The sequence below is a fragment of the Rhopalosiphum maidis genome, chromosome 1 (assembly GCF_003676215.2).
Source record: "Rhopalosiphum maidis isolate BTI-1 chromosome 1, ASM367621v3, whole genome shotgun sequence".
Lineage (NCBI taxonomy): Eukaryota > Metazoa > Arthropoda > Insecta > Hemiptera > Aphididae > Rhopalosiphum > Rhopalosiphum maidis.
The window spans coordinates 4,417,280-4,443,101 of NC_040877.1; the positions used below are offsets into that span (position 1 = coordinate 4,417,280).

At 27.8% G+C, this 25,822-nt stretch overlaps 1 protein-coding gene across 2 annotated transcripts in view; it reads left to right on the forward strand.

The window, feature by feature from the left end:
• Window positions 1-603: 603 nt before the first annotated feature.
• Window positions 604-25,822, forward strand: part of LOC113548914 (netrin receptor UNC5C) — a 114,754-nt gene continuing 89,535 nt past the window's right edge. For both annotated transcript variants that reach the window (XM_026950016.1, XM_026950017.1), the window contains exons 1-2: window positions 604-893; window positions 22,904-23,112. In XM_026950016.1, coding sequence (XP_026805817.1) covers window positions 23,037-23,112 — 76 coding nt within the window. In that variant the 5' untranslated portion in view covers window positions 604-893; window positions 22,904-23,036. The remainder of the gene's footprint in view (window positions 894-22,903; window positions 23,113-25,822) is intronic.

The window sequence follows — 25,822 nt, forward strand, 5'->3', positions numbered from 1 at the left end:
TTGAAAACGTCAAAAACCGTTTGACAACTATGTATAAACGATCAATAATTGTTATATAACTGATATATTGACAAATAACAATCATACTGTGAGTACAAGATAAAACGTAGTAATGTGCAGACAGTAACAACTATGTTTAATAATATAAGTACACAGGTACTTAAAGTGAGCAAATAGTCAAATAGATCTACTTGGGAAGAAAACCGAAATCCGACCAGCTGTGGGCCTATTTAATGTCAACAATCGAATTTATTAGAAGCACATATAATTATACTGCGGTCGTGTTTTTTCATCGTTATTATTATTTTATTTCACAGATTATACGGTTTTCATTCCTCCTCCGCCGCCGCTGCCGATGCTGTTAATAATAATAATAATTCAATTTATTATTATTGTAAGGTATCGAATGTCCGTAGGACTCGCCCTCGCACCGAAGGGATCGACGCCGCTGTGCGGGGTATACACACGTCGTTGTTCGCTATACGACGGACGACGACGACCGTTCGGTTGGCCCGACTGCGCGGCGGCACACCGTTAAAGAGCACGTCGGTTTTGCCTCCCCGCGTTCGTCGGCGGCCCCGCTTGAACAGTTTCGTTCGTGTGTTCCGTGTTGTCGGACGTTCTTCGTCGTCGTTGTCCGTTTTGTTTCGTTTATCGTCGTCGCGTCAGCCGTCGTAGTTTTTTTACCGTCACGCAAACGATTTTAATTTTTCGATCGAACGGTGAATGTGTTTTTTGATTGTGCCATCATAAATAAAAGCTGAATACCGATACAGTGCTGAAAATATAATATTGACATTCAATAATATCGTGTCCGTCATCGTACCCGCAACTTTTGGATTATATCTCGCTGGTGGACAGATCACCGAAACGTGGAATATTCACCAAAAAAAGTATGCAAAAGTTTTATTTTTGGTATTTTTTTACTTGTCATCGTGTAAGGAATTTTAATAGGGTTGGCGCGCAAACACGTTGCCGGTCGTGTAGTGGCAACTTAATTTAAATATTATGTTAATTGTTTACCGGCACCCTTTGAATTTTTCGTTTGCGTATCCATAACCTAGGTAGGTAATGATGGGGTTCGACAAACCTAGGACCGGTCACAAGATATTCTCCGGTTGACAGTTGCGATTACCGGTTTTACCTATATCTATTTCCTCCAAACCTTTTATGACATATCTTGTAAATACACTATAAATTCGACTGTGTATGTCGAAAGTATAGAACATTTTTGATTTTTTTTTTTTTATGTATATTTTACCGTCATAACTCATAAATCGTTATAAACCTAAAATAATTTGGTAAACGTATCCGTTAATTCATTCTACACTAATTTTATTTAAAATTGTATTATACAATATGTAAGATATACCTACTATTATAATATCAAAAATATTGTAAATGTGTGCAAATATATTGATTAGAATATCAAGCTAAAATTCGTTTTCAATTAATTTCTGCAAAAGTATACGCTAAATATTACTTTATTAAGTTTTATTTGTTTATTAAATAACATAATTGATTTAATTTTTTTTATTGTTTCAATTACACACATATGTTAACATATTATGTATTTTATTACTATTTTTAAAATACCTACATTATTTGTACACCGTATAATAGCTAATATTGATTGTAAATACTAGTAGGTATTTACAATTAATGGTAATACTAATACTATCATACTATTACCTTTTACCGTAATAGGTACCCGTTTATTTAATATATTATATTAAAACAAGACGTTCAAATAAAAAAATTAATTAAAACATTAAGTAGACATTTAGTATTTTTATTAAACATAATATTATATGTACATACATAGAATATATATATAATTTAGCGTAGTTAAATAAAAACATGTTATATTTATTTTTGCATTTACCTACATAAAAATTAAGAGGGTTTTTAAAGATATTGGTGGAAAAATAGACCTCGTTACGTGATAAAACGTTCGTTTCAGTGATTCCGGAGTACAAATAAATAAACTGGAAACCTGGTGATTCCTTCGTCTTCATGTAAAACCCTTGAAGTCGCAATAGTATTGGTAACTAGGGACCTGGCACGTAGCCTGTCAATCAATTGCCACCGATCGTGTTCTACCCTCGTCGAGAAAAAAAATTGTCGTTCTTAGTAATTAATCTCATGACAGGGGTTGACCATGATTTTAAAATATTTGGAACTGCTCCAAAAACGATAAAGTAGGAGAACTTTAATTAGTTAAAACGAAGTATACTATACTAAAATATTGTTATATACTCTTTCAGTTAAGGCCAAAAGGTATATATGTTGTATAAAAGTTCGTTCACTTACGGGTTGTATTCAAAACACTGCACAAAATCCGTTAACTTTAAGAAAATATTTTATTATAAGAATATTTTAACGGCACAGTATTAAACGAATCGGCTACTTATTCACGACTAACTCTTGCTTATTCTACGTTCTTGTCTTGGCGACGCAGTCGCTTACCAAAAAAAATACACATATTGCTTACACTACTATATTATTGTTTAATATGCTTATTAATCTAAAATGTATGCAAGGGTTCCTAACAATATTTTAGTTTAATTTTATTCAATTAATTTCATTTTTTTTATCTTATTGAGAATAAAAATTACGTAAAAATAGATTTAATTTCTCTTATTAATTTAGATAAATTCAGATAAATCATGTTGTACTATACTTTTATTTCAGCCATATTATTTTATTCTTAGTTTGTACTTAAAGCTCAAATCAAATATAAAACTTTATCTACTATATATTTACATATCTATATGTACCTATTTAAAGAAACTACCTGAGAACTAGTTATGTATATAGAGCTGATATAGGTTTCCAAACAAAATGTTTGATATTATAAGCGAGTTAGTGTGTGAAATTATACACTTGTCTCCTGGACATTAATCTCGTTTTTGAGCGGTGGTAGGATTAATGAGATATGTAAATTTGGTTCACGACAGGTAGCACTAACTCTTTCACCTTAGCTCCCACATGCATGTATTAGGTAGGTAGTATAGGTATTCTCCGAGGTTTGCACAGATTTAATATCAATCTTTGTGTCAGCAGTATAACTAAAATTATTGTTTCTTAGATCAGATTTTGGTAGGAAGAGGTTGATAGTTATTACACCTTAACCATATAATATGCAATATTATCAAAATAATAATAGTAGCAATATGTATTGTCGATGACAGGTATTTACATAGGATTATCATGGTCTGTGTTTGGGGTACTCCGTACATGATTTATGAATACCACGATAAAACATCACGTCGTCGGTGGATGCAATAAAAAGCATTAACTTCCCTCTATATATATATATATATACTTTTTTTTGACTAAAAAACCCGTTAGATTTTCCACCGTCCACAAAAATATTGCTTAGATATCTCTAATGCCTAACAATAATGGTATAAGTCGAAATGAAAACTATTGTAGGAACCGTGACTGGAATGGACAACCTGGATGAAGTCTTTGAATAGGTATACTCTGGGTATACGTTATACAATTTCTCTGTAATTTCTTCTATCCTTGACATACGTCTCAAATGTACAAGTGCAAACGTGAGGTCACGAAAATTGATCATGTCAGTATTCGGAAAGTAATGTATGTATACGCATACTTCATATAAAAAAAAAATCATTTTGTCTTAAATATTAATTATTTTTGAAAATATTGAGTCATCGTTCTAAATTCTGTAACGCACTTAGATGATTTACAACTGTTTATAACAATTTAAATTTTATTAGCTACCTACAATGATATAAATATTATATCAATGAAAAATTAATATTATACATAGGTTAAGTAGGGTAACAAGTAAACGTTCTATGAATTAATACTCTAATGTTGTACAAAAAATGTATAGATAAATTAATTTTTTTAGTGCCTTTATGGCTAGATGTGGCTAGATACTTGTTGTTGGATATTAATTCCTATAATACATTACAAGAATAATATTATCTATCTACCTAATACTTTTACAAATAATTACAATTTGAAAGTTAAGTATCTTCATTAAATTATATAATAATAGTTAATAGTTATTTGAATTGTTAAATATTATTAGCACTAACTAATGATGGAAGTAATATTAATTATTATTACTTTACGCTGTATTTTATTTTATTTATATAAATAATCAACTTTACAATATACAATATTTATTGATCTGGTGATTTGTGTTTTATGTATCTATATATTTATTTATTGAAATTGTATGATAAAAATTAAAATTGCACACATGCACTTTGTTAAATATACAAAAAATGTATAATTGAATAATGTAATAGTTTAGGTATTATCGATATAGTTATTTATTTATTATATATATACCTACGAAAATAAATATTCAACAATTAAAACCCAATACAAGTCCTTTGTTTTGGGTTTCACTTTATTTAATAGAACTTTATCCACCGATCAGCTTCAGGGTTCTAAAATATTTTGAATGCAGACATAAACGTCCTTAGGACTTTATGCACCCTATTTCTTAGAATTTTCTGGGACTGCGACTTCTTTTTCTTATCTTTATCTCTGTCTTTATAGTTGTTAGTAATCAGCCATCTTAACATAATATTTTACGGTTTTTATTTTTAGATTTTTAGATTAGTATAGATTTTTGGGTATCTAGCATTTTGGCGCCAATGATAATAATTGTTGTGGATTTGAATTATATTGTATTGTCATCATCATTGTTGTCATATTTAATCAAGCTAGTAAAATAACGATTGGTTTTTCTCTGGAAAGACTTTCAATCAATTTTAAGTTGCATCTAAACCAGTTCTCTATGTATTATGTTATAAATATTTACCACCAAATAACCACGTTTCGTATAGCGTGTGTGTATTTGTCTATCTATGTCTGATGTTTCGCTTAGTCATTAAATGTTAATTCCTCTTTCTCTCTTATACACATACACATATTATATTTCTCTTCTATAATGTCGGCAGCTCGACACCTGCCATCATCGCGTGTATACAGAGAGCTGTGTCGTGCTGTGTGTTGTAATTCTCGTACACGATGCTGTACGCACATATTTTTGTTTTATCTTTTTCAAGACTATCGACTTATAATATCGTAGTGTATTACACTATTATATAGTATACTTACATAATTTAGTAGCAAAATTCCACAGGTATTAAGTCATTAATCTAAATAAACATAAGATATAATATTCAAAGCATTGATATTTTTTCTATAGGTACCTACGAGTTCTGGCTTTGCAGTTTACCTATAAATTTGTGAATGTCGACCATTTTACTAACAATAAATTAAAAATTAGAATACAAGTAAAATAACAAATAAGTTTAAATTGTTCATTAACTTCCACACGCATTTTCATATGAAAAATTATACGAGTATTGCAGTTTTTTTAAAAAAATCATTTTTTCTAAATTTTTATACCTTTAGTTAATAATCAAATATTTAATTTATGTGACAATAATTTTAGTGAGTTATTAACTGTTGATTTCATAATTTTTGACACAGTATTTCTCCGTGACATTTTTTACAATAAGGTTAAATTATTATGTTTATTTTAACATGGTTGATTAAAAAATATAAATATTTTGAAAATAAATAAGATTCTGTTGGTTTAAATGTATTTTTAAAAAAAGTTTTTTTTATTAATATATATAAATAATTATTATTAACATTCAAAATTATATAAGTATAAAAACATTTTATTATTCTTGGTTATCAGCTTATTACTTTTTGATAGGTAACACATCTTAATTGATATTTGTCTTTCTTCAATAATAGTCTTAACAGGCGTTCACTTAAGCTATAAAAACGATCACGCCCATGTGTTTTTCATCCGTATATCCGTATTCCATAGTATACTCTTACGAGAATGCCTCATGATTTCCTGTGGTAGAATTAAATAACCATAGCGACAGAAAGGTGATGTGCTATTTATATTTGTGAATTTCTTCAGTTCAATTTATTATTATCGTGCGCATATACCATCATGAAGCTCACCCTCTCATACCTTTGGGATGTCATGTAAACGTTCCAAGCCACTCCTGACAAGCCGTTTCCTACTTGTCTCGTCTTACTTGGAAACCCGTCGCACTCGATCTCCATATTTATTATATGTACTGTACATATTATGGCTGGCGTGGTTGCTAATTATTATGCCACGAAAAACGTAGATAGATTAGAGGTGAATGGGGTTCTTTTGTTTTTAAGTTTAAATGTTTTCCAACCCCCTTCATGTCAGAATCTGAAACAAAAGAATGTGCCGAGAATTAATGAAAGTAATTATTTCGAAAACACTCGCACTTATATATATACACATAGCACGTCGTCACTGTTAACATTATAGTCTCGATGAAGTCGTATAATTCATTTTTCACCACTCCAAAAGCATTTATTGCTTTTATAATATACATTTTCGATTATTGAGCAGCTGGATTTCTATAGTGGTATTTCAACATATTATATACTATTAAGCAAGCACAATTATTTTCTCTTCTTATAGATGTTATTTTTTAACATTAATATAAAAAAAAATTAATCATAATTTTATATTCTTATGATTATTATTAAAAAATATATATTTATACTTCATTAAATATGTTAGAGTAACATATTTTATACATAGCATTTATACATTCCTATTCCTATGATCTATATATATATATATATTAAATATATATCTACTGTGGATATGATTTAATTTTTATTTATAATTCTTTAACATTTTTTATTAATATCTTATAAAAAACATTACATAGATAAAATATTATCTGTCCGATCTCAAATAAATTATTTTGAAATTCTATAGAATCAAATAATAGGTTTAAATTTTGATCACCTACAGCTAAAAATTATAAACATATTTTTTACCTTTTAGTCAGTGACAATGGTAGATCAACAATTATTTTAACTTAAACAAAATAATAACAAATACAAATGTTAAATAACAAAACCAAATTAATTCTATTTATTTTGATAAATTGACTAATTTAATTGGGTGTATTCAATTTTGTAACATAATCAAAATATTTACCCAGTAATAGTTTTAACAATAAATATTATATAAAAGTAATTTGTACGTATTTCTTACAATGCAAGAACAATTCTGTTAAGAAACCCCAATCATCATACCTATGTCTTTTATATGTTTATTCGTGGATATTTTATCATTTTAAAGGAATCCAATTGTTTTTTTTTTTATCTATATTGGTGACATTCGTTGTCTATTCCCTTGATATTTGATGAAACTGCAAAGATTTTTTTCTTCAATCGACCGATAACATTATGTATTCCGCATCCATACTATTTGTGCCGTGTATATAGGGGTGTATATTTTTCTTTTCTCCATATTTGAAAATTGTTTCTAGTACTCCATTCCCATGCCTTTTGGAAATTCAGTGGTATTATTACATTCTCATTAATATTAATAATTTATATATATCCATGTTTTGATCAGCTTTAAATGATTGTAGGTACCTTTATATATATATACACTATAGCCACTACAGTCCATAGTAATTTTTACATATAAATAGGTACTTAATATTTATACTAGTAAATTGGTTTGTGTTTTACGTGTCATCTACTCTTAGGTATAAATCTACGTTTGGAATTAAAATAATAATTTAAAATAACATTTTATTTTTAGAGAAAATGAAGTTATTTTAATTAAAACTTTATTTTTTTTAGTATTTTGTATCTATACAAATTTAAACTATACTATTTAAATAGTATATATAAGTTTATAAATACAATTCTTTTCAACTTAATAGATTTTACTATTTCAAGCAAGACTACTCATTGTTATGAAATTATCCCAAGTCGTTATAAAATTTAAATTACTATTATTACTATTGAGTTATTAATTTTTACAGTAAACCTATTATTTGGAATATATGTATATCCATTTATTACTTGATGTAATATATGATGTATTTTACTTGCAACCGTTTTAGTTAATAGTCGTTTTAAGAGTTAAAAACGTTTTTGGCAGTCTAGGGCTCCATAAAATGAACCTAGTATCCCTGTTGTGTTTTGTGTATAATATATTATATGAACTCAAAAAGGCGTGACTACAAACAATGTGAAATAAATACGGAGAAAAGTAACCGTGTTTTTTATTTTACTATGCACTTATTGTGGTGGCTAGCCCTGTAGAGGTAACTGCAATGACTAGCGGTGTGAAAAGATTGTTTTTACGTCACCTATTACAATACACACGCTCGTGTTTTCTTTCTGTACACGTTTTTTTTTCGTTCCATTTCGTACTCGGACGCAAAACAATACAGCCGAGGCTTTTCGAACCCGATAAATCACATACAGAGGGTGTGTTTTTCGCGGGAAGAAACCGAAATCAAGGGTGGTTTCGCATAAAACACAGGTAGCCAGTGGTATAATATGTATACCTATGTGTATAAATTTTAACCCCGCTCTGCTACTACACCAACAACAATAACGCACCGCAGTTAACACTACTACAACTACTACTACAATTGCAATATATATATACTAGCTACGGTCTGCAAAAAAATCAACAATAGCTCTTGCTCTGGGTCGGTGGGGTCGACATGGGGATTTTCAAAGGATGGATAGACCGGTTTGGAACGTTCGGTGTGTACCAAATCCTTAACCTAACCCAAGTAATGTGTTAATTATGTAAATAGCATTTATTTAAAGCCATTATTTTTTTTTTATTTTAGTATTTTGGTGATATATAAAATAGAACAGGAAGATGGGAGGTCACCGGCAAAATACCAAGGGATTATGTGTATCGGTTCTTGTATCAGGACGTACCTACCCACAACTATCGAAAACGATGTACAAAAATCGTATAACACCCTAGATCTGTAAATGTAAATAAAATGTACATCATACGTAATGTAGTGTAATATTTCATACTTCACAAGTAAATTGACGAATTTCAGTACCAAATAATTTCACGCTCAAGTAAATACTTTTTAATTAATTCAATACATACTTAAGTACTTATCTCACCTTTATCTAAAAAAAAAAAACATCTGCATACTAATTTAATCATAGAAATTGATTATTTTTAAAAGTAATTATCAATAATAATAAGTCATATGAATGTAACATATTATGTAATATTATTATAGTACATAATATATTAAAACAGAATGTGTTACATTTTATTTCTTATATTCTAATAATTACATGTTTAATATATAAATAAAATGTATAAAATATTTCATATTTAAATCAACAATTAAATTTGTTTAAATATACAATATAGGTACACAGATCAGCAATTTGCATGTTATGTTAATATTGTAGGGTGATATGTATTAGGTACTAGTTTTGGTTAACCGGTATTTTTAGTTTTTCCGCCATATACTTCTTTAATAATTGTTACCTTATTGATTTAGTTTAAAAAGTAGAATGTTATATACATTACTTTATAATCAATTGAAATTATAGGCATGTTTTGAGGTATATTCCTTTTCAATCAAAATAATAAACTTCATTGAATGTTTAAAGACAAAAAAAACTAATATCCATACCAAATTAAATTATTTATTCAAAAGTTTTTTCTGAGTTTCACACCCTTGTTAGTTGTAATTAAATTTAAATGAACTCCCACAGAATAAGTTTTATTAAAAAAAACGTCTAACTTTATTATACAGTGTCGATAAATCTACTTAACTTGGAATTAATCCAAGCAACGTTAAATACGTGTATGGTTAAACATAATTTGTTGTTATAGGTACCCATTAGATCAAGCAATTGAAAAAATATTTATAAGCAAATATATTGATTTATACCTAAGTATTTTGTTTATGATTGTCTTACAAATATACAAATATGATAATATACTCACGAGTACCTACTTTATTTATTGTTAATACCAGTTTAAATACATTTTTTCACACTGAATAATTGTAAAATAATATAATAGTATCATGTATTTTGTTTCTTATTATTTTCAAAGTATGTTCACTTAAAAATTAAATCGGTATTTCAAATAATGTTATTTTAAAAATACTGAATAATATTGTATAATGAAGGTTGAATTTGGTGCGTTGTCTATAAAATGTGAATAGGTAGAAGTGTAGAAATGATAATTGTATAAGAATATAACCAGTCACTTACAATTGACCGGGGAATAAAACAGTAAACAAAATAGTATTTCTTTATATTATTACGAATTATGATGATTGATGATATATATAGCTATATAACAAATAAATATATAGATTTTTAGATATCATTAATAATAAATAAAAATTTAGGTGCTTATCTATATTGAACATTTTACTAGTAAAATATGATGTTTCTGAAAATCTAATCTCCATATTTTTTTTTCTTTAATTATATAACGCATATTATATACAACCAAAATGCAATGATTGTTTTCGATATCGCGTGGTTGGGGAGGGGGTATGGAATTAATTTCTCGTTGATTTTATTATCTGTGAGAGGTTTTACAAAATCTTGGAACACTGTAGTTATAACAATGTTTCGACAAACGGTTTCGCTATACGCAATAGGTGGGGGTTTTATTAATAAAAACTGCGAAAAATACCGGATAAAACAAATCGTGTAATTCAGAAGAGTTCAGTATACATATTGTTATATAGGGACAGGAACAGGTCATTAAAACGTCCCCTTGGGGACATTCTTATTTAGTTTTTACACACATGTTTAAATGGCGATTCCCGCCAATATTGTAACTTGTAAGAGAATGTTCTACAGAAATCTCGTTTAGTTCACGGCGTTCATATTTTTGAACGCATTGCTGAACGTTCATATACTTGCCTCGGGTAGTTGGGTTACCTTCTCTTCGCAAATAAAAAAGCAAGTGCTGTGGTGCAGCATCGGTCGTCACCAAAGCTAAAGCCCCCGCGTCCTGATATTCGCTAGACCTTCGTCCCATTACCATAATTTAATCGTGTTCACCAGACCTCACACGTAGCGTAAAAAAGCTACCGATGACGTTTCCGTGTTAATAATATAATAGTAAATTTTGTTTTAATTTTATAATGTTACCTACGTTTACCTTTTACTCATAAAACATAAGGAATCATTGCTGTCATCCGCGGAATATATTTTCGAGATGTAATCTGCTCCTCAGGTAGTTCGCCATCGTAATTCGATACATGTTCACTAGACTGGACGACATTTATATTTTCATAAATTATACCGGTTTTTACTTGTGTTTGTACTATATAGTGTGCTTTTGTCTTTATACACCGTCTATATACCGCAACCTATCACCGCGAGCAAAGTAGGTACTATGGATTAATGATATAAAATTATAATATGCGATAAAAGTGTCATGAGCCGTATAATATACACATTATTACTACATTAGTAACTGGCGTCTTTATAATATAGCGATATACTTACCTAGAAACATTTTGTAACGAATTCACTCGCAAAGCATTATATAGGTAATTTAAAATATTTTAATAATAATGTTTTTTTTTTATTATTAAAACAAAAATATGTCAACATTGTCAACATATTACGTGTTATTACACATGTTTGATAGTTAATAATATATACATATTTATAATTTATATGATATTCATTATTTAGAAAAATATGTGTCTCATAGTTTGTGACAATAAATAATTGTATTAATAATAAATAACATAAAGTTTGTGTGCAAGTATACATTACCTACTTGTCGTCATAAGAGTTAGCTGTGTTATTTGATAAGAGCTGTGATCGTTGGTTTCTATTTATTTTTTTTATGGACCCTAATTTGTAGTAACATACTTGTTAGATTAAAAATATTTGAACCGTGTTTTAATTTATTCTTGTAGGTGTTACATTATGAATTTCCCTATTCCTAGTAAATCGTAGTGCCGGAAATAATACTTTTAAAATTTAAAAAATAAAAAGCAAACAGTTAAAGATAGATAAACACAATTATTTTAATTTATATTTTATACTAAATACTTGCATTATTATATTACTTTGCTTTGGAAATACCGATAAATAGTTATAAATTAATTAATAGTTGATTATTAAATTTTATAATTTTTAATCATTATATTTTCAAAATTGTATTTGTATATTATTTAATATTTATTAAAAAAATATTTAATTAATTTGTTTAATTACATTTCATTTTATTTTATATGAGTTTAAACTTAAATAAATTATTTTACAGTTCATTTTTTTAAATTTAAAGTTTCAAGATCGTAATACACCTTGAGTTATAAATTATTATCTATAAAATAATAAAAAAAAAATATTATAAAATCCACGTTAACAGTAAAAAGGTTAATTTTTATTGTTTCGAATTTTGTGCTTACTAAAAATATATTTCTCATTATTAAGTAAAATATATTGCTAACTATAGCTTATTCATACGTTATAATTATTTATTTAAATAGTTATCACTTATCATTATTAACAATGACGTGTTGTATCTCGGGTTGTATATTAAGATATTTATGTGCGTGTGGTGGGATAAATTAACTCCATCTTTCTCTATAGCTATACATTTTATTCATTTTAAAAGCAAATAAATGTTCTAATCTACTCATAATTTTTGTTCAGCATTTATTTTAAATGTTGACTCGCTTATTTTTTGAGTATAATTATGTAGTTTTAACAAATGGCTGCGAGTTTCAACATGGTTATGGTCTTATGGTAAATGCCAATTTAAAAAATAATTTAAGCTATATATTATACATATATAAATACATTTTTTTTCGATAAAAATAAAATGTATAATTTTTAACAAATAATAATTTGTCATTAATTTTTCAAGAATATATTTAAATATAATCAATTAAAGGTATTAAATAATAATAATTTCAGAATAGATTTATTTTGTTATGCTACACACCTTCGATCCTTTTTAGCCGAAAGACTAAAAGGTGTGCTGACTGGTGCACCTGTTCCAATTTATCCTCTGAATATCAGAAACACACGGATCGTTATTTTTTCAAATTATATTTCTTTAGAATACTTTTATATTGGATCTTCCCCTCCGTTTTCAAGTCGTCTGCCAATAACAAAAAAATCCACCCAGTTCGTTATATTGAATCTATTGTACAAAAATATATATTATATTGCCACTCTTTTTCTTCCACCCGCTTCTTGTAATTAATTATTAAATATAATCGAAATAGGTACTTAGTATTTATATAGAATTTAATAACTAAACATTGAAAATTCTGATCGTTATAAATATTCGTATACTTGTAAGTTATAGATTATCATCATACCTTAGCCACTGCGTGTTATTGTAATGACAATCATTATAGTTACTCGAAATCGTGTTGTCACAGTTGTCAAAAAATTGATGATATAACATAATTTTGACTGATTGCTATTCACGCCGAATCTTTCCGGAAGGCTTGTTTGGACAAGTGTCTCGATATTTCTTATTAACAAATATACGTACTGTACTGTGTTTTAGTAAAACTATAATAAGTTAGCCTCGATTACAAAATACCTCGTTAAGTCATTGTGAATACTATTTATGAATTTGCATACGTGTCATACCCGAACAAGTAATGTCTAATCAGTTAGTATCGACGTTCGAATGGAAATTCATAAGAATTTCAAAATCTAATTTGTATTCTGTGGATATATTAGTATATTACATACATAATAAGTCAGCTAATAGCAGTTTTAAGCTACATGGTACATAGGAGTAACATGATGGAGTTTCTCTAGTGCTGGCATGTAGCTGAGTGGTGAAATTTATTCACTGTTTTTAAAGATAAAGCCCTTCTATGTCCTCATCCAACAGACATACATATACTTGACTATATACGTTCCAAGGCCTCTTTTGCCTCTCAAACACATCCCTCTTCATATCCTTAGAAGGATGCACGTTTTTAAACGACGTAGTTAAAAATTCTGTCGATACTTTAAAGATATTAATGTAAACATTTATTACCTAACTGGTAAATTTGGTTAAAACAAAAACTTTTTTTGAAGTAAAAATATTTAAAAAATAATTTCTTGTATGACTGAATATTATATTAAGTATTATAAGTAGTATAAGGCAGGCTTTCAAAACTATTAGTGGTTAAATTGTACATAGTATAAGCAAACGCCCGTTTTTAGGCAACCGAGACCGTGTATATGTGTTAACGCTCAGAATTGTGTTCAAGTAAAATATCAAATTATATTTCATTCAACAATTATTCGAAATTTAAATCTTAACTGCACAAGATTTTTGTTTTTATATTAAATTGGAATTAAAAATTAAATATTTACGGCATAAATAATTATACAGCTGACATTTAATAAACTATATTAAACTAATAAGCAATATAGAAGATATATTTTTAAGTATAAAACATAATATTTAGACAGTGGATAAAACAATTATTTTAAAATCAATAACATTTTTAATATTGCTATAGATTTGTTTAAAATAAATTGTGAGAATATAGTATAGTGAATACCTACTATTTTCCTGAACATTTGTAAATAACCTTAATGTTGAAATATTATGTTGCATCTACACATACTTAAAGACTATAATTTTCATTTTTAATAATTATTCTTTTTTTCATATATGAATGGAGTAAAATGTATTTCTTTATTTGGTAGGTATACAATTGAGAAAATAAAAAATATAAAAATAAAGAAAGTCCATTAACGTTTGTTAGTAATTTTCCCTATAGATAATGACGGTGATGATGTAGTTTTATGATTTTTTTTTTTTACTGTGGTATAATTTTGTTGAAATTTTGAATTGAAAAAAAGATTATTATATTAAATCCAAGAAGGCAAGCCACTAACCGGTCAACAAAAATAAAGGAATGAATAAAAATAAAAAACATGGTAGATTTGTTTATAATGACCTACAACATTAGGGGCTATAATATATTATAACAATTTTTTGAGGAGTCCCTCTTATAGTTATAGGTAGGTACGTATTATGATGTTTATTGACTCTAATAACTTCGCAGCGGGGCACATAGGTATAGTTGCAAAAAAAAATAAGTAGGTACCTATATATACATATTAAATAAATGGAAAAAAACCATATGGAGACAGTTTTTTCCCTTTTATTCTACAAAGACCTCCGATTATAACTTATGGCGTCCCGTTTGCCCTTTGTCGGACAACTAATCATCATCATACCGGCAAGAATTCCTTTAATAATATTTTTTATAGCTTCGCCGTCTTCGCTGTACCTCTTGTTACTACCCGGGGTCATTGAGTCTAGAGAATTTGTTGCACATGTGGAGTGGATACAACACGAAAAACGGTCTTATAATAAATAATAATATGTACAATTTGCGTGGCGACGATCTAACTTAATAGTTATCATATTTTAGTAATCGATGACATCATCCGATAGTGATTTTTTATGGAAACTATTAAACTTAAACAATATTATTTACCTGTTTGAAAGAAATGAAATATTTGACCGGTGGTTATATTATATTATAGTTTTACTTCCGGACAATACAGTTGTTTATAGCTATTAAAAATATTACCAATGTCATATTCTTGTCACGTAAACGCATATCATCCGGTTATTTATTTGGTTTGTGTTTTTTTTATCTTCCCACTCTTATTTATTGCTGTGCTATGATATGTATACGCAATGAAAATATCGATTATTTTTTTCTCGTGTCCACAAGAAGTATTTTTTTCCTGCCCATCGTTTGGTCGTTAACGGAATCAATTAAAAAGCAATAAACCTATATCTATATATACGCAGCAATACGTCGTCCCTCTCTTACGCTCTCCCTTTTTTTCACTATTCGCAGATGCCCTATCACCCTACACACAATATATAGCATTATACATATTAGCTACATCCAACTCGACAATGTCACTAATTTTTTTTCCTTACGATTGAAAAAAATTTGCCCCACTTGCTTTAGTAACAGCGTGATGAAACGGTACGAGGAACATAAGACTCGGTCGGCCGGAAAAATACCTGGAACACTTGGCTTTTGGAAACCGTCGACGCTTCTCTAATTCGCCGTTTGTATACGCATTTAAAAGCGTCTTCATATAGCCTTAACCCCTGTACTCCAGACATCTCGGCAACTCCAACTCCGAATAGTCGCCGTGATTACCTTGTTAAGATAATTTCGTTAGTCGCTATTGGGGCGTTAATTTCGCACACAATCGTCTTATTTTCATTATTTTTCAACATTCGCACCCTCTTTTCTCATTGAAATGTGACAGAGAATGTGATGGTAGATGAGTGCTGGTACACAAGGTCTAAAGAAAAAGTACGTTCTTGTGTTTTACTCTTATGTTTAAAAAAAAAATATTAATTCAACGGCTTACGAATGTTATTTCTCTTCATATTCACCACTCCACTGATCTCGCAAATAATAATTACGCATTAAAATCCAAATCTATGCCATTTCGAGTTATCTTAAAAATTTACGATCGTGTAACGATGCCAAGTTTAATTAGATGCAAATAAAATAATACTTTGCACTTTCAACTGTACCTATAACTATAGTTACTGGATATATAGTTTGATAGATCGCAGTGTACACTGTACAAGTAAAATGAGATTCGATATCATCGTTCCTATTAAACTCTCGATTAAATGACATACAGTTATGAATATATAGAAACTATGTAGTGTATATAAAAATGATTAATAAATCATTTATAAGTATAAGTATTATTATAATCAGTCTGATATACAAAATTTTATTTCTAATATATTATTTCAACGAAACCACTAAAATCTATCATATAGCGTACATAATATTATATAAAGTATACTGCGTGAGTGTAACTGTTTCTGAATTCGATTATATCATGAAAGTTGTAATTTTTTTCCTGGATCTTCATTTTTTTTTTAAAGTATTTAATGCTAAAAATAGAGTACATTTCTATATTACCTAATAGCTGTTCTTAATTAACGGAAAAATTGCAGATTTACTGGTTAATTACTGCGAGGAATTGTGTACAAATTGTATAATTTACAATTATTTTTATAGTTCAATCTCATTCATTGATAGAAGTAGTTCTATTATTACGCGTGTCGATTGTTAAATATTAATGATTTAATTTATTTATTAAACGTGTATAATATATATGATTATACTATAGTAATATATGATATACTTACTTGTATAAGTATAAGAATGTACTTGGAATGAACAATATATGAAACTATGAACAGTACATAATTTAGACGGTTAATTATTAAACGTTTTAGGCACATGCTCTTAAGACTTAAGAGTGTTAACTCGACAGTGGTAGCTATAACGAATTGTCATTAGTGTCTGTTAAGAGTTGAAATACGCACATATATTAATTTTGAAGCTATTGCGCGGTAGATGGGCACTTAAAAACCCAAGACTCCTGTAAATAATTGCTCAGGTTTTTACACTCCTTGGACTGGATCCAAAATTCATTAATTAGCTCATCGGTGTATATTCGTATAGCGTTAGATTCGAAATATAAATTTACACACGTATTATGTCTGGTTGTGCGTGTTTTTCAAAATATCATAAAATTTAATAACAACAATAATAACACGACGCGTGTAAAATGCAGTCCGGGGGACGTGGAATTAATTACTTAGAGTCGTATATAGAGACTCCATGTACAGCGATGACGTGCGAACACGACGAAATTAAAAAGTCCGACGACACATTGGCTATGAGGATCACGATCTCGACGATAGAATGTACGAAACCATACAGTAGCTGATGCTCGCAAACAACTAAGTACGCGTTCCTTTGATTAATATTATATAAATAAGTCTGAATTTATTGTATATATTTTAAAAATTACTATTTTTACTGTACTTACACATTTTTTTTTTTATTGTTTTGAGTATACAAATGTGCGTTAAAAATGTTTTTAGGGAATTAAACATAAATATAAATTATAGATTTTATTCTTTTCATAATATAATCGGTCCATACCATATGCATTAATAAACTGCTGTCGGTCACGGTTTGCTGTTTATTTCTTAGGGCGTAACAATTAAATTATTAAGCGGCCGCCCATATTTGTTAGTATACCATCAAACGTATGTACAGGTATGCTATATATATACCAATATATTAAATTTCCAATGCCTTCGTTTTACAAAAAAAAAAAAATAAAAAACAAAAATAAATTTATGTGCCAAATCGGTATTTAACTTTTGTATATCGTGCATTACATCAATTCAATTAAAATATGTATATTTAAAATATAGGAACTTATAATTATTGTATATTGAGCGTTGTGATTTATTTGTGCTGAAAAATTCGTATTAAGCAAGTTTAAATTTTAACGAGAAAAATATGTTAGAAATAATAATAATAATAACTAAAATTATGATTTTAATGAGCTTATAATTTAAATATAATTACAAAAATCTGATTTATTTTGATTAACGTGACTTAAAAAAAAACTACTTAGTCAGCATTTAAAATTATGTATCAGTCTTTGTCTCCATTCTATTAAGTTAATTCGAATTTTTTGAAACGTTTGCAAATCTTTTGCGAATGGATTTGACTGTAATAATCATAATTAATTTCAGAAAAATGTACACTAGTAATTCCAAAAAGATTTCCTCGAAAACTATGAGGATCTGACTGAATTATTTCTTTGGCTCTTTTTAATTCAAATCTTTTTTTTTTTATGTATACTCTTAACTTATTATTTTATTAAGGAGTCCCAGACCCCTAAACATAGTTATGTATGTATATTTCACCCTTAAAAATGTCGAAAGAAGGAGTAGATATAGGTATGTGGTTGAAACATGATGCTCGCAAATCTCGAAGACGCAGGGGGTCCCCGAGGCCTTGTTAGGTTGTTGAGTGTGATGGGGGAAAATATAATATGTAATAAAAAAAATATATTTTGTATTTTTTCCTTTTAAAAACGTCTGCCGTACACGATGTAAAGAGTTTCCCGTGTCCCTTTAGTTAGAAACCGGTCGTGTAAATTGATATTATATATATATGAAGAAATTAGATATGTATACTATATAGTAGTATAATATGTAGTGGTAGTTAAAATATCATCATTCTTCAATACAAATTAAATTTTTTTCTTATTTTCATTATTGATTGTTATCCATATAAATGTCTTATATTTAAGATTATTAAAGTATATTATAATTTCATACACGAATATCTCATTTAATTGTATTTAAGTCAAAAAATGTTGCCATTTTAATATAATATTTGTCATTTGTTTGACTAATGGTATGGTAATATGCGTATAAGTATTGTAAATTGTAAAAACTAATATCCTTATAAAAATATGTATTTGGTTAATGTCTACGACTTTACGTAGATACAAAATATAGTTAAAATATAGTCTAATATAGTTATGTACTTTAATCAAAAACAAAGTACTACTTGCTTTTGGGTATCATCAGTAGAATTGTTTAATTTGGTTGAGAAATGTGTTTGAAATACTCTATTCATCAGTATTATTATGGTTACTATTTGCTAATTAGATTTAGAAATTATTAATTTAATTTAATTTTACATTTTTCTTACCAAAAAATTTCTATGAGTAATATAATACAAAACGAGACCATTCCAATAGACCACACATATGTTTATGGGGTGGGCAAGGCGCCAGAAGTTCCACTATGAATTTCGGTTAGAAAAAATACTAGCAAGGGGAGAAGTAAAATTCGAAGAACGAATGACACGATTTTAATTGGGACCAATGTTTTGAGTGCAACACGTGAATAGTATTATCTGTGAATATTCAAATTTTATGTTCTTTCCCTCTCTTTGTATACCGCGTATCGATATCGTAGGCGGACTTTTATGGTAGTCATTAACGATAAAATCGACTGCCTACCGCATATACAGTGTAATAAAATATATATTCTATTCGTTTCTTAAAAAAATATATACTTATACATTTGAGACAAACACAAACGTCGGTCTTCATTTTTTTCTTTTTTGTGTGTTCATATAATAACTAAAAAAACTAAATGTATAGTATATAATATATATAATAAAACGAAAAACAATAACCATATGGTGGAGACTAAATGTCCATTATCCATTGTCTATAAACTACTGAGTGGCATACATGTTCTAATGTATAATATTATAGTGACCATAACACAGAAAGAGAAAGATGTTTTTGGCGGAAGTGATATATTATTTTTTTGGGGGGGAGGCCGAAATGACTTCGGGAGTGGTGGTCTAGTTGGTCAGCGACACAATTGTGTTCCGTATCGTAAACAATATCGCGGTGAATGATAAGATAACAATAATATTATTATACGAGTATAATATATGAAAATAATGAATGGACGTTAAACGCGGTTATTGTCTTGTTTTAGACATTTTTATGGTTTACGGAGGCTATGTCGTTTCATATTAGTTTATTTTCCCGACGTTTATAATGACAAACCGTTTGTTTCATTCAAAATGTATAGCTGAATTGTAATATTATTTTTTATATATTTTTCATTAATATGAACATTGTAATATAAAATACCCTGGTTCTTGTGTGGTCTTGTTTTCAAAATCCGGTCAACATTTAAACACAAAATACCATATTTTTTATGGTATACATGAACATTAAACACTATATTGTTTGATATTTAAGATAAGTAAAAACAATCAATTTTTTTTTTGCTAGAATAGAACAAAATAACATTTCATATATTATTATACTCAAAGATATATTAGATATTATAGTAACTACCCATATTAAATTCACAATATTCAACTAAATACATCATATATACTTATTACTTACAGTACTTACACATATTATATATTTTTCTGGAATTCTTTCATTAATAATAAAAAAAAAAAAAAAATTGAAATAAAAATAAAAATATTCTAAATTAATACATTTTAAGAATAGGTAGGTACTTATTATAAATTGTACTATACTCTATACTTACACAATGATATTATTGATTTATTACTAAAATTTTACTCTTCCTGTTGAATCCAATATAGCCACTTATCAATGTTTTTTACGGGCTATGAATTTATATTCTAATTTGAATTATTATGTAAACATTGTCTTATAATCTTATCTATGAATTTAAAAAAACGATAATTTTTCAAATTGTATACAATATATTTGCAGTGTTCACTTCTATATAATCGAAAATTTATGTATATACTATAGATGTATATATTTTAAATAAATTCTATTGACATTTATATTATTTTGATTTAATGTTATGTAGAGTTAATATTATGCATACATATAAAGCATGTTGTATAAAAATAATAAATTATAAATATGTATACGCATAATCTCAAACTAACAAAAGTAAAAACGCTTATTGAGAATAAAAATGTACCCCGTGTATATTTTATCGAGTCATTTACATTTATATTCAAAAAATGTTTGTACGCATATTTTTCGGTTCGAATCATTCAGGTACTTAACTGCGGGGTTTCTATAAGTGTTGTTCAAAGCCATTTTATACAGTTTGACACTTTGACATAGACTTGACCGCTATCGATGGGAGACATATGGATACGTCGGTGTCTGGTAAACGTCTTCGATCCAGTTCGGTCGATTTACCACGAGGGGCTAAGTACAGAAACGTGTTTTACGGCTGCTAATTGATTCTTATTCAGTCTCGACCTCTGTATTGTATATATTTATATATATACTAAAACCCTCCAATGTCTCCTATATAGGGACATTTCGAGTAGGGTTGTGTGTTAATATATATATGTATAATAAAGAAGAACTACTTGACCCCGAAAGAAAAAAAATGAGAGGAAAAATAACCGTTAGTGGAAGCTATTAGAATATTCTTGACCACTTGACTCTATTGTCCATTGTAGTTTTCACTCGCCGCCATTGAAAAAAACAAACAGAAGCGTACCGAGTTAATTTTCACTGGATATACATTTTTGTTTACATACTTGTAGTGAGAATAATATGATGGTGCTAACTTTAATATATTACAATTTGTGGATACAATAATTACTTAGTATGTTTTGCACGCATTTAAGAAAATGCAATTGCTAACTAATTCAAATTACCATGATACTATTAACAAAATAATTTGTACCATGAGTAAAAATCGTTATATTTGTATAATAGCTATATATTTTATACTTATGTTTATTATATCAATGTAAAATATTGTACTTAATTAACTATAATATTAATAATTCTTGAAATTATAATGTAATATGATTTAAATTTAAATATGTAGGTATATAGTTTATAAAAAAAAAATTATCATATAAATAATAATAGTATTGTGGTATTGATAAAAATTTTAAACTTAATTATTATAAAAGACAAAAGTCAATTAAAAAAATAAAGTATTTGTATTATTAATATTTGAGTATACATTTAAATTCAGCCGACCATGAACCCTTTGAAGAATGAGAAAAAATTAATTCATTATAAATCTTAACTGTTCATTTATTATGTATATAAATGAGTTAATTGCGGACAGTTTAAAACTTAAAATAGTAATGCCAGACTCACAAATTTACAAAATACTTATTATAGTACTCGACTTTAGTTGGTCTTGTTTTTTTAAGTTTATACTTAACTCGTATCTATATTAGATTGATTGAATTGATTTATACAAGAGAGTTCCGAATTTTAATCACTGTTAGAAGCCAAACTAAATAAAAATATTAAAACAATTGTTTTTGTGTTTTAGTATTTATTTTATCTTATAATATGCAAACCATTGGTTATTTTGGAGAATTTATATTATTGTATAATGTTACTTTAATTAGTCGGACATATTTTAATAATAATCGATAATAATAAGTAAGTAGGCACCTACCTAGTTTAATAATTAAATTCATGGAAACAATGTGATTGTGATAGACAGTAATATTTAGTACTTATTAAATAATTTGATTTAGTTGGCACAGTAATAATATATTAGGATGTACCTACTACTGTAACGCTGCGTTATTACGTTGTATAATAATTAATATTGTAAAGGTATACTGCATTGTACATATTGTTATTTATACGCTGTCTACAATATATACATGTTTTTCATTGTTCACAGGATCCGAGTGAGCACTGCACGCACGTTTTATTCATGCGTGTGACCTAGTAGTGGAAGGGACTCCTCTTGCGTATGATGTAAAAAACCAAGTGGACCGGACACGAAGAGTATAACACACCCGTTCGGGAGAACCATGTGTGGTCAGGGTAGAAACCGGCCTGGACCTGTGGCCATGTTTACGTTACTGCTTGTACTCGTCAACGTCCAAGGTGAGTGTGTATAATAATAATCATATATATACATATACAGTTTATTATAAAAAAAATACCTAAGATATATATATGTATATTAACCTATATATATATATATATATATATATAGGTAGGTAATCTGTTTATTTATACGAGTATGCATTTCGTGTCTGTTGATATATTGTATCAATCGCGATGCATGTTATCGTCTCCTCGGAAAATTATCCTGAAGTGATTTGTAATAGTAATTTAGTCTTGTAAACAGGATGTCAGTGTCGTGTTGATTAATGATGATTTCAACCATACATCGAACATCGAATATTGTTTTAACGTTGAATAATTTTTATCGTATTGAATAATTATATTTTTATTTTTGAAACAATCGACAAACATTATTTGTTCAAAGTGTGTTACACTTTTAATGTCATATTATTGTATAACTGTTTAGATTCTAACATATTTTATATTACCAATTATTATAATAATTGGGTGAACGGTGTATTAACGTAATTCATGTTCGTAATAAATTAGATTTTGCCATTGAATTATCTTTTTAAAAATGTTTTTATTTACAAGAGTTGTTTATTTTTTGATGAGGAGTGATAATGGTTAAATAAGTTATTTTGATTATTTCTCCTCTAGTCGTATTTACTTAGTAGATACTTGAATTATTTTCATGAGACTTATAAACTACACATAGGAGTAACTTATATCTTAATATTCTATTGTTAGACATGAAATATATATATATATATATGTGTGTGTGAGTGTGTTGTATTTTAAATATTTGTAAGCTAAGTTAAGATATTATAATTTGTAAAAAAACATTAAAATGACTTAACCATATAGCATATACCATTCAACTTTATTTCTAAATAATTTTTTTATACGTGTTACAACAACTACAGTCTACTCAGTTTAAATTATATTTATTATTTTTGTCATTCGAGCGCATTACATATTTAATACTAACTATATACAGTTGTTTGTTCGATACTAGATAAAACATATATTATATTGCTGATTTGTATTTTTTTCAATGAAAAAGTTTACAGATTATAAGGATGTTCACATGATAGTATGTGTGGTATTATGCAACAGAGTACGCGTATACATATTTGACTATGTAGACTTATATGTTATTTCTGTGAAAAAAGATGACGTTTTACATTTACATATACGTAGTAATGTTGTAGACTGATTTTTGCCACCCTATATGAATCTTTGTGTTAAAAATAAAGAACAAATTTCCGAGAGATTCGATTTATTGTTCAATGTACAGCGGACTGAAAAATTGTGTTCGATGACCATGAAGAGAAAATAGTTCGACTTGCACAATGTGGGTGCGCTTTTCAATGTGCAGCAATACACGATGGTCTTTTTTGCGGATAAGATAATGAAAAAAGTAAGAAGTCCGTATGCATAATGATTTTGTGTTTAAAACTCATTTCTACAGTATATCGGCCCTTGTTGATTATACTGTTTAATATTTAAAGTTGAATTTGTATATAGATACAAGAAATATCATTTTTTTCCCAACAAAAATGGTTGACATAATATATTTTATACCAATACAACATTTTATTTTATTTTAATAAAATCAATAGCTTTCTGTAACCGTTAATATTAATTAGTATTTCATTTTAAGCCTAATATTGAGTTTAATTTTATTAAAAATTAACAATATTAAATTTGTTTTATATATTTAAAATTAATTTATTACTTTATATACATAAGCCAAGTTAATTATAATAAAAAAAAACTAGTCTGAATTGCATTATTTTTATACTGGAAAATTTTGAGATAATATTTAAAATTTTAATTATTATCGTTAATGACGCCCTACTCTGATATATAGCTAACGGTTTAAAAAAATATTTTAACTAACATTGTATAGACTGCGATTGTATTATACATTACAACACTACAATTATTATATGATCACGCCTTCACTTTCAGAAAGCTATGCATTCCAATACTAGATTTTTATAATTCCGATCAATTTATATTATAGCGTTAAGCATTTATTTTATTTAACAATTTACATTATATATGAGTAGTCATACTTTATTATTATACAAACGTTTCAATAGTATAAAATCATGATATTCAGTGTTTCGTTGGCTCTCCCAGTTGTGATTATTGTTGAGGTAGGGGGTGATGATTTACAAATCAAACTCAAAGTTATAATGGTCAAACCGGAAACTATGAGTACGTGATTGTGTACTGGGCTATCGAAAATTAACAATCGATGTATTTATTATGTGTAAGTCGGAAATGCTGAAATATGGAATAAGTACGTTTAATTATACAATAAAACAATTTTGAATTAAACACACGTGCAGTGTATATATAATCGCCGCTTCGCACAGGTGTCATACTAATTTTGTACAAACAATTTCTATGCATAATGATGCTAGATTAATAAATTCTTTACAGGGTTGAAATTCGAGTAATATCATATTTGAAACATTTTATTGAGTTTTCATAATTTAATAAAATCCTATTATATTGTTTTGTTTTTTGAAGTTTTAATGAACATTTTCAATTAAAATGTATTGACTAGATTATTTGACAGTCAAAAATATTTTTCCAAAAATGTCTGCCACCTTATTAATTATTATTTACTTTAAACATAAAATACAATGACAGGCATAAAATCAATATCAGGTTTTGAAATACGAGTTTGACGTTTTAAACCTAAAAGTTAAAACTCTTTTTTGATAAT